Source organism: Xyrauchen texanus, chromosome 30 (genome assembly GCF_025860055.1).
Source record: "Xyrauchen texanus isolate HMW12.3.18 chromosome 30, RBS_HiC_50CHRs, whole genome shotgun sequence".
NCBI classification, from domain to species: domain Eukaryota; kingdom Metazoa; phylum Chordata; class Actinopteri; order Cypriniformes; family Catostomidae; genus Xyrauchen; species Xyrauchen texanus.
Window position 1 is genome coordinate 2,359,370 of NC_068305.1, and position 18,303 is coordinate 2,377,672.

Sequence of the window (18,303 nt, forward strand, 5' to 3'; positions counted from 1 at the left end):
TCTGGGCACTTAAAAGGTTACTTTTGTAATGAAATATTTAGGTACATTTTATGTTTGTTTAAAAAAACAATTCCAAGCATCCAAGCCTAAGCCTTTAGGTCAAAACGTTCTATAAATATAACTGGTGGTGTTCTGCAGTTATTTGATCCCTGTCTGCTTTGGCTTATATTTGGCCTTCAGATATCATGATGTTCAGTCTGGCAGAGGATGTGGGATTTGTACATGTCACTGTAGTTTTGCAGAAAACCTGGTGCAACATCTCTTAACAATGCGTTGAGTTGTGGTCTTTGAGCTTCGGCTTCCTGCCCTCCTCTGCTGTGCAGAACGCCTCAATCTCATTCTCAGTCGACACTGCTGAGATAAACGGGCGTCTGGAGGGGGTGAAGGGCATCCAGGGATTTCCTCTGACATCTAGCCCCCTGATAAACCTCTAACTAGACTCTGCTTTATGGACCCACAAGGTCCGTTTCTTCAGCTCTCAGCCTGTCCACAGCTTTAAAAGCGTCCTGTTCACGACAGCGCAGAAGATGGCCATGACACTGCATGAATTCACTCTGTCTGTGGATCCTAAAACTCTACCCAGAGTGCTACAGATCCAGTCCGGAGTCTACTATCAAGGTAAGCGTCCGTCATTAACTTTTCATAATTCAGTTGCAAGAACCTTCATGCTATTGCAAGGGAAGAATAAAAGGAATTCATTTTATATTCATAGTAATGGGCTGTTATTAATAATAATATTTACAAAAATGAAAAGGGGACTGTGTTAAACTTAGTATATTTATACTGCACATTGACTTGTATGATCAGAACATTTAGTGTATATTTTGAGGTGAAATTCATGTTGAGAAGTACAGTTGATATTATCTGTTTATCATTTTTATTCTGTCATTTTTCAAATCAAATCTTTTTTTTTTGTGTGTGTGTTGGTCATTAAATATAAAAACGGCAATGTAATCCAAGAAATGCTGTTTGTTTTTAAATTATTAAAATTAGCACTTTTTTTTGCCCCACATGCTCCAATTTGAACTTTTATGAAAGCTCATAAAATATTCCTTCTTGAACCTAACCTTTTGGATACATGACCTTTAATGTGTTTAAACAGCATTATCATCATACTAAAGTCATACCAAATATCATGTTTCATAAAAAAATGATATCTATGATTTTTCAAATATTAATAAGTTGCTATTTCTAAGTTCTGAAATGATTACTTGAAGAAACAACGTTAAGTTTTATTTTTCTAATCAATGTCTAATCCACCTCCTCATTTTTATTTAAGCATTACCTGTAATTTCACTCATTTTGCACTGATCGCTACTACAATATTCATTCCAGTAGAATTAAGTTTATTTAAACTTAAATGATTTTTTTTTTGCTATTGTCACTTGAATTAACATAATTGAATTGTAAAGTGGATTGGAAATGAGAAGTGCTGAAATACTGCTCTATGTTTGTAATGATGTTAGATGAGATGACTCTGTAATGATTTTTTTCAGGCTGTGTTTATGAGATGTTTGGAAGAGAGTGTTCTCTTTCAACGGGAGATCTGCTGAAAATCTTTGAAACCACCATCACTAGATTCACAGCACGAAGCTCCAACAACACGGAGATCGAAATACCATTAGAATATCCAGGTATCAATTCTTTTTTTGAGATACAGAGAATTGATTTTTCCTGAAGGCTGTTTTAGTGAACAGTTAACTGGGACATGTCAATATCACAAAACATCCAATTTATATCTTATTTATTTATTTTGGAGACAAACAAAAAGCTGTAAAAAAAAAAAACAACCTTTTAATGCAATTCACAGGATCTGCTTTAATGCGTATTCGATGAGTGAAGAGATAAAAAAAAACAATTAAAGTGAATTTATGTTATGTTCTAAGAAATAAAAAAAAATACCTTTCTCATATCCCGATTACTATGCAAAGAAAGCTACATAAATATAAATATAAATATAAATTGGTTTACCCCTGAAAGTGTAACACTATGCCTCAGTGGTGTTTTCAAAGCATTGTTGTCCGTTTAACACAACCAAAGGCAAATAAAGACTCATTATTTTTGCAATTCCATTTGGTGCTGCTAAAGGCTTAAAAATGACACACTTTACCCCTGACTAAGATACATTTCAATACTAAACACGTATCCCACCCTACCTGTTTTGAGTCTTTTTTTTTTTCTTTTTTTTGCATGTAATTATACAGAACATGTCTGGCTTTTTATTGCATGTTTGCATTTTTTTTATGTAAAGGTGAGCTCAGTAATATTGAAGTTTCTGTTCTCAGCAGAAGTTACTGATGCCATTGTAAAAATGTGTAATTTGCAGTCAGCCATGATTGAAATTTTGTAAGTCAAAACAGGTGGTTTTTGAGGTCAAATGAGCAATATTCATCTGGTCATGTCATCTCAACATGGCAGCGCTCATGAATGTGCATCCACCACCACATGGCTGCAATAAGTCTTCATCTTATGTCAGTCATCTCATCATTTTCAACAATACTGTTCATTTCCTGCAGTTTAACTTCCTGAGACCCTCGCGTGACTGCTGTGTGCATTTTACATTTCCCTTTTTGATTTCTAACTAGAACAAACAAACTATTCTAGAGCAAATAATTTTCCTAAAAATGTATGTCCACATATGTGAACAGCGGGACTGTGAGATGTGAGATTTTAACTGATACCAATCTTATAGAAAGTCTGATTTTTTTCATCAAATGGTTTATTATGTGTCCAGGAGTTTTTTGAGACATTACTTCACAAATTAGCATAATTAATTCAGATTGAAAGTAATACCCAGCATCATCCAATCACTGTCAACCATGTTCAAATAAAATGATCCATTATAAATGGTGAATCTATGTACTGATGATCATTGAGTGTCCAAACATCATCTGCAGCCTGAAACTGAACTTTTCATCAGATTTTAGGAGTGAACGCACTTAACTGCATAGAGAGCTATAGGATGCTCCCTTGCTCCCTATTTAGTGCATGACTTAACCTCCAGTGTGCTGTCTGTCTGCACTGGTCTCAGAACAGTTATAGGAGAGCTATAGGATGCTCCCTTGCTCCCTATTTAGTGCATGACTTAACCTCCAGTGTGCTGTCTGTCTGCACTGGTCTCAGAACAGTTTGAAATGCATTTTATTTTCATCCTAACTCCATATAAAGCCTCTGAAAGACACATTTATCAGTTTTTGCATGAATATATTAATTCTCAATGTGATAATGTACAGTAAATATAGGAATGCATTTATTAATGTTAATTAATAGAACCGTATTTTACTGTGATAACAAAATAAAGTATAACAAGATTTGTATTAAAATGAAGAGAAATGTGTTACAGATGTTCTAGCTAACATGTTTTTTTAACTTTTGAGGGAATAAGGTCCCATTTTCCACATATGTGGACATCATGTTTATCAGCGCGCTGATGCACAAAATAAATATTTTTGAAAGCGGCATATCAAATGAAACTAGAGACAATAGTCTTTACAACCAAACCTGTTTCAATGAAAAAACGTAAAGAGGTTTCTTACCAGAGGCACTTTTGTTGGCGCTGCACCCGTAGGAGCGCTTCATGGAAATCACCGTCATTCTGTTGTGTCACATGATGCGGTGCGGCAGAAGTTTAACCCTTAAATAACAGTCTAGAGTCTTCTGTACAGTATTCAGTCAGTTTAAATTCATTTAAAATATGCGTTGTGTATAGCAAAGCCAAAATACAATGTCCACACATGTGGACGCGGGGTCACACAAGGATAACATTTCTTTATTTCTGTTCAATAAAATCACTGAGTGCACCTTTAAATATTTTGGGTATTTTGCATTTTTATTACTCCTCACATTCTGCATGTCATCATACATTTTAGTCCCCATAACTTCATTTGACTCACCTTTTGCGATGCACTGTGTGTGACAGGTTTGTTCAAATTAGTGGCTGACAGTCAGCCATATCGAAGCATACAAGAAGTGGCTGACTCACTGAAGATCAGCTCTCACAGGCTGGGCCAGCCCGTGTTCCTCACCTGTTCTGAGATCCAGCTCGCGCAGGGAGTCTTACGAAAGGGAGAGAGCTTCAGAATCACTGATGTCACCCATGAGCTCAACGACGGCCGTGTGGACTGTGAGCTGTTGCACAGAGAGCCAAAGTTCTGCTTTAGCTTGAGCTTCTCACAGGAAGGCCACTTCAGGGAGTGTGAGGACGACCAGTTTTACACTCTGAAAGAAATAGCAGAGTGGAAAATCTCCAGAGGCAGGAAAAGGACAGTTACTGAAGTCAAAGCTCTGCTCAAGAAAGACTTCTTATTATCGAGTTTGTTGGAGAATGTGTTCGGAGAGTTGATGCTGACTCCCATGTATGAGCTGAAGGCAGTTTCAAAGCGTAAGTATGACACGAGCCTCATGTCAAATAAGTTCTATTTGTATAGAAGTTTCAAAGGCGCTTTACACAAAATGATGCTGAATGATTGTGCCATTTAAACAAATAACACTGCACTGTACTCAAATTTGGTTAATAACCCACTGCAAAACAATCTGCACAAAAAGTGTTGTTTCCCAGTAAAAAGATTTAAACATCTTTAAAAGCAAGATGTATGTACTTCAGAAGGTCAAACGTGTAAAATAGTTAGACTTGTTTTTACAGAATATATCTTGAAGTTAGTTTATTTTTATTATCCCATTGGCATTTTTATTCTCCAAGCATTTAATCAGCAACATTTTGCTTCCCAGGTACATTTATCTTGTTTTAAAGATGTTTCGATAACGAGAAAAAATGACAGAAATGCTGATTAACAATTGCAGTGAAGTCAGGGTTGTGCAAAATTCAGAATTAACTTTCAAATCATGAGTTTTGTGAAAAATTGAATTGGCCACACTCCACGGGAAGTTGTAATTGTAATTGTAATTAAATGATAGGAAGTGGAATTTACTGAATTGCAAATTCAAAGAAATTCAGCACATTTACACTACACAGATCCATTTGTCCAAGACACATTCTGTGATTAACAATTATGTTATTATTTTTTCATCAAGTATGTCTATTTATTCCCCAATAGATAGAATTACATTTAATGACAGAACATTTATCTCTTTAAAATCAATCAATCAATCATATAAAATTAACAGCCATCAAAAGATTTTGTTTTTGCTGGACAGCACCAGAAATGGTCTCCCACATTATTTTCAGATAACTTGGTGAAACTGTCAATCTGAAACTAAGTTACAATGCTATCTTGTACAATTATTGAAGTGAAAATCTCATGTTTTTTTGTTACCAAAAATGTATATATTTACAAAGAGTTACCATTGTTTGCAACATGTAAAATTAACAAAACATTTTATAAACGTTAATTGTAAAAAAAAAAAAATAAAAAAAAAAATAAAAAAAAAAACATTTTAACCATTGTTGCATTTTATTATTGATCATTAATATGATAAAAAGTGATTTGTTTGTAAGAACTTAAAATTAAGTAAAATAATTCAACTTAAAAAGCAATGCTGATCTTAAAATGTCAACCTGCCATGTCTTTTACATATTAACTGCACAGTACATATTCATTTTTATTGGTAACACTTTACACTACGGGTGCATTAATAGGCATTAATTCATGCTTAACTAATGCACAGAAAATTCTCAGTTCATGTATGACTCATTATTAACTAAGCCATTCATTAATCATTGCCACATCAGCAACTGATAAAGAGTCTGTCTGATTAATATATGAAGTCATATATGAATTGCTATTAATTAAATGTGTCATTGTGGATTAATTTCCTAACAACTTATTATATGAACCTGGCTGGAGTCACTCAGCATGCCCTGAATTCGAACTTATGACTCCAGGGGTGGAAGTCAGCATCAATACTCGCTGAGCTACCCAGGCCACCCTTACAATTACATATTTAAACTAAGTTAACTTTAAGTCTGTCAACTTAGTCCTGTGACAATTTTTATTAATTGACATGGAATTTATATTCTGAGCATCTCATGCACATTTCTACAAACATACTGTGTATTTCATGGAGAGCCATTGGTTTGCTGTCTTAAACCAAAAATGTCACATTTTTACTCATCACATGAACACTTATAAGAAAAAAAATACAGTAAGTATTTTAAAATGGCACCACAGACCTCGAAACTTGGTACATAAAACACGACAAAGTTGTGTCCACAAATTGATCTTTTTTTTTTTTTTTTGAAACAACCTCATCCTGACATCACAAAACAAGTCATCTATCATGACAACAATGTAAATAAAGCCAAACAATGCAACCACATGCCCAATTGCATGCTGGGAAGAGGGTACATTTTGACGGAATCACATAATGATTACTCATTTCATGTTATACTGAAAAATCTGATGTCTTACACAAAAATGAGAGTTTCTCTGAAATTCATTCCATTTCAATTCTACATCCTTTTTGCTTCCCAAATTCAATCCAAATGCAGGAATTGAATTGGCATTCTTCATTAGTTCTGAATGGTGCACAACCCTGCAGTGAAGTGGTGGAACTGTTCTCTTCATTGTCTAATAAAGGAAATGTCACTTTAACCAATGAGACTGAGAACGGGCTAATTAGTGATCATTAACTTATTGATGTTGTGCCTCTGCACTGCGCTCAAATGGTATTTTAATGCATTGTGTCATTTATTGATGAGATGTAGGAGAGTGTTGTGTTTAAAGTTGAAATTAACAAGCCTTGTCCAGCAACGGAAGATTAATGAAAAAGACTTGCTGGTTAGAATTATTGGCCATTCATGAAACAGGAGCTGAACAAATTTCTGTATAAAATATTCATAAAAACCTTTAAAGCAAACTATTACATTCAATTCAACAGGACAGAGATTTGCGTAATTAGTTTACCCAGAAATTCACTCTGCTCACGTTTCACGAAAGTGGACCATTGTATATGTCCTCCATTCTTGACCTCTTTTTACATTTTTTCCCACAGTTAGCGAAAAGGTTTTGCTGATCCCGTCACATTTAGACGTGGAGGTGGTGGATGTCACAGAAAACTTCGATAGCGACTATTTTGCTCAGCCTCTCTCGCTTCCAGATGTTTTTAAGAGGTCTGCAGAGTTTTTTCCTGTGGTGGCCGAGTTGTCATGTGAAAGCTCTTTCAAGCTTTCCCCAGACCTGGAGTCCTTCATCCATTCGAAACAGGTGATCATCCATCATGCTTATAGTGCAAAACGAATACTGGCCTCAGAAATGTGTAGCGAAGCTCCGAGACACTTTCTCATTCCAGAGTCCTACAATGGACGCTTCAAGCGTCGGCCACGGCAGTTCCCCACCGCCTACGATCTGGAACGGGCACGCAGTGAGACAGAGGAGTTACGCGTGGTGGCCACCAGGGACTTTGACTCAACATATAACGGGCTTGCCTCTGTTCACGCTGGAGATCAGTTTTTAGTGACAAAAGGCAAAAGCTGTGTGGTTTCACACAATGGGACAGAGAAGGCAGCAGATGCTTTCGACTGTCTGAAGGTAACGGGCGTGAAGGAGTCTGTGCGCCTCCCTTTGTGTATGGAGGGTGGATTCATGGAGCTTGTGAGTGACAAGCGTCAATACACCATTGCTGAGATATGCCGATGGTTCCCACTGCCCTTCAACGTCAAGGTGTCTGTTCGTGACCTCTCTTTGAAGGTTGACATTTTGGCCGGAGTGCCTGGCTTGCACATCGAGGAGGAGATCTCTGACCCCTGCCTCCTCATTTCAACCTTTGATCTCTCAGAGTCGAGGGAGGTGCCAGTGAATCGTACGGACTTGATCCTTAACATCAAAGAGCACTGGACGGGCGAGAGTCCAGCGTGTAGTGGAACTTCGGCTCTAGAGGAGATCTCCGAGGACTGTTACTACACTCTGAGGAGATATGCTGTCGCTATGGTGACACCCCCTCCAAGACCTCCAAAAAAACCCAAAGATCCTCCTCCACGGCCCCCCAAGATGATGCCATCCAGATCTCAGAGTGCCACCTCTGAAAACTCCAGTTGCTCTCCAAAGGTAAACTCTATGTTCATTTCATTTTCTGTTACAGATTCGATGTCATACTACTGTAGCATCTGTAGTTTAGCTTTGGGGGGTTGCCTCCACGTCTGAGACCATTAATTTTGTTGGGTGTGTTGGTGGGATGGGGGGTTGCGTGCACTTACCGGTCTTGTGACATAGGGGGGTGTTCACATTTGTACTTGTCATTATTGTCTTTACTAAAATGAAATTACCTTATGGGGGAGGGGGATCCCCAGCCCCTCTTCAATATGGGTTTAAGCAAATTCTTGCCTTAGTTCCATGCAAAATCTGACCTGTAACTGCTACAGTGGTTGAGCCAGAAAGTGTACACATGTATTTAAACTAACATAAGTTACAATGTCAACAAAACATGTTTGACCATCTTTGTATATAGAACATTCCTCAAAATGTCAACACATGTACTGTAAGTGGTGGCAGAAACCTCTAGCCTGTTGTGTTAGATTTGACAGATTAGATGACTGAACGAAAGTACGACATATAGCCATCATAAATACAGACATATTCTTATCTATACAATTATTGTAATTATGAGTTAATAACAAACATGGAATGAAATGATCTCCTCATTTCAGTCAGCTCTGTTGATGGCTTGAATCCACAGCTGTATACTAAATCACTTTTCAACAATTGAATCAGATAAAAGTTCACTTTTTGTGCCTCCGCTTATGTTAAACACGGAAGTTTTTGGATGTCGACAAAAGATTGGACTTGAGAGTGATTGACTGCCTTGCACGTGCTCAGTGAGGTTCTCACTTGAAGCCAGGGCAGAGATTACAATTGTTTGAGTCACAGATACTAGGAAATGTGAAATTAGGGTTGGGAACCGAGCCATTCTTTAAAAAAACACAAGAATCATATAATCTTCATGACTTTTGGTTCCGTTAATGGTTCTCGTGCATACAATTGTCTGCCGATGCGGCTGGAAGACCGTCCTGAAATACTCTGACGGTGTTTCCAGCAGCGGATCTCGGCCCTCTACTGACAGTATATCAAATGACAAGTTTACATATAACTTTCTTTCTTCTGCTGAACACATATTATGATTATTTAGAAAATCTCCGCTCTGTCCTTGGCTTTTTTTACTATACATCTCCACTTCCACATTCAGATGTGAAAGTGACACTAAACAGGCACACGTGTGACTTACAGATGTGAAAGTGTAAGTGAAGATTTATAGTAAAAAAGGGCATAAATATTGAGCTGATTCTCACCCTCAACTCTTCTGAAGACATGGTGTAGCTGCCAATAATGTAGTAAAAGTCGATAATGTAATAACTGCCAATAACATAATACATTTTCTATTCTTAATGTAATGAAAGTCAATAATGTAATAACTTATAACATTATGGGCAAAAAGGTATTACGTTATTGTTTTAGAAATGTTATTACATTATCGACTTTTATTACATTAAGAATGGAACATATATTACAATATTGCCAGTTATTATATTATCGGTAGCGTAGCGTAAATCCTCATGAACACGGACACCTCACAATTCATACGGATTTGAAAGGCCTTGATAAAAACAGATGGGACAATTTTTCGCCCAAATATCTTTTTTACCAAGTTTTCTTTAACAAGAGAGAAGCAGCGCATTCAAAAGTTCTTTCAAAATTTCAGATATCAGAATTGTATAAATATATATTTGAAGTCAAAGAATAATTTCTAATATTCTGGGTAGGCCTGTTTCTAATTGGGGTGAGACCAGGCCCACCCCATTCCACCCTTGGCAACACCACTGGATGATGAAATCATAGCACGGGCCACAAAAGTTCAGTCGAGGGCTGTATGCGACCCGCGGGCCATGTGTTGAGTAGCGCTGCTCTACAATGTAAAAGCATTTCATTCCCAGTTGAACGAGTCTCGAGCCGGCTCTTTTGAATCTACAGCGTGAAACATACAGCACTTCAGTTTTAGTTCGGTATACAAGTAATCTTATACTGATGTGCAAGTTATAAATGTCCAGCTCATAATTCAATAAGAACTGTTGAAGTCTCTCAGGCCTGAAGTACAACATTATGCTACAAATCACAGTCTAAACCGTCTCTGGAACTGTTACTGTTCATGTATTGATGACCTGATGTGTCTCTATGAAATCAAGCAGTGCAGTTACTGACTGAGTGTTCATATGACAATGTTGAATTAAAGATACACAAGTTTTGTTGTAATAAGTGGAATTTTATCAAATGAATGAAATATGTCATCACATTTCTTGTTGGTTTAGATTTGTTTAGGATCTATTATTGGATTGTATTTATGTCTCTAAAAATTCTGCAAGCACACCTTTTAAAGAGTTAAAATTATCAAATGTATTTCTGATTTATTATATCTGCTCTCTACAAATCTGAAATGATCTCATTATTTGGTAACATACAGCAGAGGGAAGTAAATACAATAAGAATTGCATTTCTCATTTCAAAATAATTCTTTTTTTATAAAAGGGTACTAAAAGAATAACTGGAATTGTTCAATTCCTTTCTATTCCCAGCCCTGTGTGAAATACAAATACATGTCCCACCAAACTAGCCAAGAGTTATTTTGACAACACTTTCATGTTGAACATTGGTGCAGATTTGATAAGAGTTTGTGAGTTCCCAGCATGCATTGCATCATGAATAATTATACAGTTACTGTTATAGCTTTTACTGTTTGCTGTTTTTATTTAATGCAGTTTTTGCTGTTTGGTCATATCAGTTGTGAGGTGATGTTCAGAGCTCATCTTTGTACGTAATGATATATTTGATGAGTGTCACCGTTATTGAGGCTCTATGTATGTCAAATGTTAGAATAGCCCCAACAGAGCGATTAGTGAAACGCTCGGACGTAGGGATGAACAATTTAGACAAAGAATCTAATTGGGGTTATTTTGAGAACTATTGAGATTTGAATGTATATGATTATAAACATTTTGTGTTTCTATTTGACCCAAATTAAGTCATTAGTGAACATGCTCTACTGCCAATAAAAAAAATATCAGATTATTATAAAACAGAACCATATTTATGTAATATTTCATTAACCTGAACGCAGCATGACTGCAGTCGGAGTAAACCCTTAAGCCTTTAATTTGGCCGAAGATGTTTCTGTTTGTAATAGAGTTTACAATGACTTTTAATGCAGAGAAATGCTCTTCTTTTAGGTCAAAATTCATTTTAAATAGACATTCTGGACAAGGGAAACAAATTTGGCAAAGGATACAATTGGGGACATCAAATGAAGTCTATGCAATCGCGTGTCGATGCTGCCACCAACTTTATGTTGGTGAGACGGAGAATGCATTACAGACTAGACTGAAACAACACCTATACAACATTTCTAAAGGAAAAAAGGACAATGTCTTATATAAATATTTTAAAGAACACAAAGTAGAGCACTTAATTTTAATGGGGTTGGAAACAAATGTCACCTGGTCTAAAAAACAGAGACAAGTGGTGGAGAGGAAATGGATTCAGTCTCTAGAAACAATGAATCCAATAGGGTTAAATGAATAAATATTAATCAACTACTTACCTGTATCTGGGACAAATTACTTCCCTAGAAATGTGTCCTATTGGAATCGGAATGAGGGAATCTGAAAGGGAGGGACAAATGAGAAACAAAAGAGATAAGTGGAGGCAGGTACACACACAAATTTATATATATATGTAGGTATATATGCATACACAGATGATGATTTTGTCTTTGGGAATGGTTTTTATTGGTATTTATCCCCTTTTGTTTTGTTTGAGGGGTGGAGTGTAAAATAATATTCTTTAATTAAGGCACTTTTTGAAGGTCTTCTTCCTTTTTCTATATTTATATATTTATTTAATAGCACTTAATAAGTTTGTGTATGCGTATTTATGTTAAAAAAAACATTTTATATATAATATTTTAAATGGACATCTATTCTATATGATATTGGAGAAGGAGGGTTGTCTGTATATTTTCCCATTCTTGTTTTTATATATCTTTAATAATATTAACTTTATTTATTTGTCTATTTATCCTATTGTATTTATAATTGTTATTTATGAAGTGATTTGGGATTTTATAACTTCTCTGGTCTTTTTTAGAAAAATAACCCCTACCTCTACCACTACCCTAACCTTAACCTTAAGACCCCTAATTGCATCTTTTTAGAATTTCAACAATAAACTTAACCTCCTCTCTCTATAAATATATTTTAGATATATATAGAGAGAGAGAAATATCTATATTCTCTGGGAAAGGGTTTAAAAATGTAAACCTGTGCCGGAGCAAACCTATCACCTTGGTGATGGGCCGTTCCCCTAACCTTACCTAACCCAAACAAATCATGTGATTCCATATCTAAAGTGAAAAGACAGTCTTCCAACTGATTAATATTAAATGAGGGTTTAATACACATTACAATGAATACTAGTTCTTTCAATCGGTCAACATCCACTTAGACTTTGAGAAATGTTTAATGTTACTCGAACTGGAGCGATTTTAGTGAATTTTTGTCTTTATACTGTGGAGTTTGAAAAATTATAATTAAGCATTTTTGTTACATACTGCATTGTGTTGTTCTATCGTGTTGTTCTTTCCAAAGAACAAATAAATGCATTATGAAAGGAAATAAGTATACATAGAGTCAAATTTCACTACTTTAAATATGAGATTAATCAAGATAAACTATGAAAAATTATTTGATTAATCATGATTAAAAATTTGAATCTACTGACAGCCTTACAATAAATGTTATGTTTTATTCACAAAAAACAGCTTTGAAAGAAAATTATGGAATACAATGAAACATATTACTGATTGCTTTATAATTTTCCTCTCATTCTAACTAACGCTTCTAAGACTATGACATATAATTTGGACTAAATCTCTTAGACAATGTCACCTTTTATTAAGTCTGTCTGCAGAATTTGCAACATCAATGCGCAATACATAACAGAAATCCATATGTTTAAGTTTGCAAGGCATAAAAAACACATTTACAAGACCTAGGAATGTAACATTTAGCGATAGCACAGCACTGGCCCAATAGGACATGTGGCGGTTCCATAGACTAGCCCGAAACTCTGTCCCATCGGCACCGGGCCAGCGGACAATCCTTTTTGGTTGAGGCCTACCCCAAAGATGTAACATTTAACCTCCTGAGACCAGAGCGTGACTGCTGTGTGCATTTTCCATTTCCCTTTTTGATATGTAACTAGTAGCAACTAATAAACAAGCAAAACAAATTGCTCAGCATCATCCAATCACTGTCAACTATGTTCAAATAAAATGATCCATTATAAATGGTGAATCTATGTACTGATTATCATTGTCCCGTGATCCAAACATCATCTGCAGCCTGAAACTGAACTTTTGATCAGATTTTAGGAGTGAACGCACTTAACTGCATAGAGAGATATAGGATGCTCCCTTGCTCCCTATTTAGTGCATGACTTAACCTCCAGTGTGCTGTCTTTCTGCACTGGTCTCAGAACAGTTATAGGACAGCTATAGGATGCTCCCTGAAAGCCTCTGAAAAGACACATTTATCAGTTTTTGGATGAACCCGTTGATTCCCAATGATTCTCAAAATACACAGTGAATGTAAGATTTGTATGGAATGTTTGTCCTATATGAGAATATCCCAAAACCCCTTTGGCTCTTTAAATATGAAAAACAAGAGCATGTGTCTATGAATGTGCATAATCAGTCATTTCATCATGTTCTGTCATCTGTTGCACAGAGTCTCCATGTTGAACCTTTTAAGCGCGATGACTCCATAAATTGCAGTGACTTAAAAAGTGGAAATGGCAAAAAGATTCCCATCAGTCCAGTCACCTTACCTAAACCTGTCCTGCACAAAGGTAGGAACCTTCTCCAACATTCCTCTTTTAACAGTTATCTGCACGCACTTTATCAGAGTTTGTTAGCGTATTGTCCAAGTAAAATAAAGATGCAAATACTGCAATAGTTGAAGTGTGTCATTTCCACCATGTATTTCTAGCCACCGTGCTTACACTCCTTGGGGGGAATAAACCTACAAATGCCTTCCTTCTAGTTGTCGCTTCATTTTAAGCCGGGATAGAAGAAAGTATTTTAACATTGAGAATTCAGGTGTGTTCCTGAGTGTAAAATGATATGTGGGTGTGTTTGAATCCTCCTCAGCTCTTGGCCGAAGTCTGGACAACGTATCCACAGAGACAAATGAAGGCGATGATGATGTGCATGATTATGAATACATAGATGAAGTTCAGCTTGACAACATAAGGAGGACATCCCAAGAGAATCCGATTACCACAGGTGTGAAGGGAAAACCAAGCAACACAATATAAGTACACTATGGAGACAGAAACACACTCTCTGGTACATGGTGCAATGAGTTCACTGGATTTGTTTTGAAACCAGACACCTGATTTTGGATGAAAAATGTGTAGTTACGGTTTTTTGCCTTGGTTGGACAGTATAAACTTGATAGAATTTGATTTATTTATCTTAAGGTCTTCCACATCTACTCCCATTGTAAGAAAGCCGGCTGAATGTAACATGCTTTTGGGAAATGTTGGCTGAACTGAGATGAACTAGTCAATGTATATTAGTTCACAATCATCTGATGACACAGTAGTCCTGAGATCATGTTCATAATTAAGTTCAAAACCCTGTTTTCATCCTCTTTTATGATTTTATATATATATATATATATATATATATACACATTTTATTCAAATAATAAAAACCACAACATTAAAGAACCCATTTAGATGTGAAGTACTGATCAAATCTTACAGAAAAATGAGAAAATATGTTTTTGATTTTAAAGGTGGTTCTGCAAAGTTCTCAGTCAAATAACTGTTCTTCAGTTTTCCACACATGCCTTCTGCACAGGTTGTCTTTTTTTCTTAAGTAATGATGACATTCAGTTTTTTGTTACATACAGTAAAGTTAGACTTATCTCAGGTCTGATAAGAACAGGACTTTTTTTGTAATGTCCTCACAAAAATCGAGAGTTCTAGCAAACCCCTGTGGCATATTTGCCACCCATATGTTCACATGCAAATTAGTTTGCCACAGAAGTGTTTGCCAGTAGCGGCAAATTGTCCATTATTGCCAAAAGGTTTGCTGCAGGTGCACCACAACCAGTGAAGAGCTGCAAACTTCTGGCAAACTGTTGCTGCAAATCGCAATGTCATGTACATGTGCAAATAATGAATGACACATTTTCAGCAAATTTGTCAGAACTCTAGATTTATTTGTTATTTAAAGCCATAGAATTAAAAGTGTGTATGTGTGTGTGTGTTTACACTGGCAGCCAAAAGTATATGGACAGATTTTGCTATTATGGAAATAAATTGGTACTTTTATTCACCAAACTGGCATTCAACTGATCATAATGTATAGTCAGAACATTAATAATGTGAAAAATATTGTAACTATTACAATTTGAGAAAAAAAATCAAAACTTCTTAAACTACTTCAAAGTGTTCTCATCCAAAAATCTTCCATGCACAGCAATGACAGCTTTGCAGATCCTTGTCATTCTAGCTGTCAGTTTGTCCAGATTCTCAGGTGACCTTTCACCCCACACTTTCTGTAGCACTTGCCATAGATGTGACTGTCTTGTCGGGCACTTCTCACGCACCTTACAGTCTAGCTGATCCCACAAAAGCTCAATGGGGTTAAGATCGTTCCTCAAAACAATGATTGACTGATGAGTTTCTAGAGAAAGCGTATTTTTTTTTTGCCATTTTTGACCTAAAATTGACCTTAAGACATGCCAGTCTATTACATACTGTGACAACTCAAATACAAATACAAAAGACGATGTTAAGCTTCATTTAACAAACCAAATATCTTTCAACTGTGTTTGATATAATGGAAGTGACTTTCTAGTACCAAATGATCAATTTAGCATTAATTACTCAAGGATAAGGTGTTGGAGTGATGCTGCTGTCTAGATTAGATATAAAAATGACTTTTTTCAAATAGTGATGATGCTGTATTTTTACATCAATAATGTGCTGACTATACTTTATGATCAGTTGAATGCCACTTTGGTGAATAAAATTACCAATTTCCTTCCGAAACAGCTAAATCTGTACATTATTCATTTTTAATGGGAATGACAATGAGACTGTGTGGGATAGACTTACAGTCTCTTCAATGGGCTGTTCTGCAGTTTAAAGAGTTTTTGGATCTTTCTGTGGACAAAATATTGACAAAATATCTGTCCAAAAGAACATTCATTTTACAAAGAAATCCAGAAAACAGGAGTTGTGTAAAATCAGATGTGATCTGGGAGCTTTATACCATTCATAATTCAGTAAGTCTGTCCCTCACAGTCTCGTTGTCATTCCATTCAAAATCAATGATTGTTGTGTTTTTTTTTTTATTTTTTTAATTTATAGAATAAATGAGACAGTAAGGAACCATGTTTGATTTCTCAGTTTTTATTTAGTTAATGATGTAGTTACACTGGTTGTCATGGTAACATCTGGGCTAGTATTGTTGCAGGCACAGCAAACTTCCCAGCAAACACCAGCAGTTTCATATGAGCTGTTCGCTGTTAAATATAAGGTAAAGAATGAACTTTTTAGAAACTGGTGTTTATTGCATGCAGTGTTTAAATCCGTTGGAGATTGTAAACTGTTTTAGCAGATACGGTGTCCTCAGTTGGTGGCCATCTCGTTCAGGATGGACATCAGACTGGAACCGGGGAACTTTGGGTCAAGTACAAAGTCGTGGAGGAGGGCATGGTCTTTCTCACGGGCCTGGGGCGAACACAGAGCACTGTGCCAGAGAGTCACTAGAGAACCACCTGTTTCAAAAGAGCAAAATAATGCTCAATTAAAGGAATGTTCCGGGTTCAATACAAGCTAATCTCAATTGACAGAATAATATTGATTAGCACAAAAAATCATTTAGACTTTTCTTTCACCCTAACACATTTTGTGTTCCCGGTCAAAAATGACAATCCAAGCTTGTTCATAAATCTCTCATATTGCATATATTATCACAAGATATTACATTAGATCTTTTTATTAATTTCTTTTTTAGTAATTAGGACAGGTTTTGAAATCCTTTTTTTTATATATATAGAAGTATTAATTACACTGCGCTCATACCGGGTCAGTGGGGGACACTCCCTGTGGAAAAAGATTCAATAAAGGCTGCATAATAAATTAACAACAAATTGCTTGATCTGAACAAATTAGGTGTTGTTTTAAATCAGGGGTGGGGAAACTTTTTCCTATTAAGGGCCATTCGACTATTTACAAAATGATTCACGGGCCATACAACAGCTTGCATTTCTTATTGTGGGTTGAAATTAACTTGTGCGTTACGTTATTTGCGCACACACAAGAAAAAAATTCAAAGGTGTTTTTTTTCTTTCTACTGTACAATATATTACATGTTTCATATTTCAAATGACTTTTAATCATAATTTTTTTTTTAATTTGTTTTACAGTTAAGTGAATCAAGACGCCAGACGTTGCCCACCCTTGTTTTAAAGCCTAGAATCTGAACTTTACAATGCTTATAACAGATCTGACCAATTCATAAATAATGCTTTTTAATTTGCTCACAAATCAGAACTGTTTTGTTATCTCAACAATTCTATTCAGAGATAGTCGTGTGTTATATATCGTTGGAAATGTCTGAATTAGTAAAATTAATTGAAATGTATTTCAGTCAGAGACCACACTGCGGTGAGTATTAGTGTACGAAACATACATATAACATAGACAATGGCATACTGTAACTTACAGCAGATGATCCCGATTCAAACGAGCCCAAACACAACATAAGATGATGAGTAACTCTTAAAATATTCCTCAAAGAGCGTAGATGGAAAGACGACGATACACAAAAGGGTGCTCAACACACATTGTGTGTGTGTATTTGTGTGTGTGAGTGTGCGTGTGTGTTTATCACTTTGTGGGGACCATATGTCCCCATATGGATAGTAAAACCCGATATTTTTGTCCGTGTGGGGACATTTTGTCGGTCCCCATGAGGAAAACAGCTTATAAATCATACTAAATTATGTTTTTTGAAAATGTAAAAATGCAGAAAGTTTTCTGTGAGGGTTAGGTTTAGGGGTAGGGTTAGGTTTAGGGGATAGAATATAAAGTTTGTACAGTATATAAACCATTATGTCTATGGAAAGTCCCCATAAAACATGGAAACGCGCGCGCGTGTGCGCGCGTGTGTGTGCGTGTGTGTGTGTGTGTGTGTGTGTGTGTGTGTGTGTGTGTGTGTGTGTAAAACACACTTACAATGGAAGTCAATGGGGTCAATCTTTAAACGTTAAAATAATCACAG

The 18,303-nt window shown here is 36.1% G+C and overlaps 1 protein-coding gene across 1 annotated transcript; it reads left to right on the plus strand.

The window, feature by feature from the left end:
* Positions 1–340: 340 nt before the first annotated feature.
* On the plus strand, positions 341–14,322 carry themis (thymocyte selection associated). Its single transcript, XM_052099040.1, has 6 exons — positions 341–618; positions 1,497–1,634; positions 3,920–4,381; positions 6,952–8,003; positions 13,727–13,847; positions 14,149–14,322. The coding sequence occupies exons 1-6, from the start codon at positions 528–530 to the stop codon at positions 14,313–14,315; spliced, it is 2,031 nt and encodes a 676-aa protein (XP_051955000.1). The 5' UTR covers positions 341–527; the 3' UTR covers positions 14,316–14,322.
* The last annotated feature ends 3,981 nt before the right edge of the window (positions 14,323–18,303 follow it).

Coding starts and splice junctions, on each gene's coding strand:
- themis (XM_052099040.1), top strand. CDS start 528: ATGGCCATGACACTGCATGAATTCACTCTGTCTGTGGATCCTAAAACT. Junction 4,382..6,951: donor GCTGAAGGCAGTTTCAAAGC/GTAAGTATGACA, acceptor TTTTTCCCACAG/TTAGCGAAAAGGTTTTGCTG. Junction 8,004..13,726: donor ACTCCAGTTGCTCTCCAAAG/GTAAACTCTATG, acceptor TCTGTTGCACAG/AGTCTCCATGTTGAACCTTT.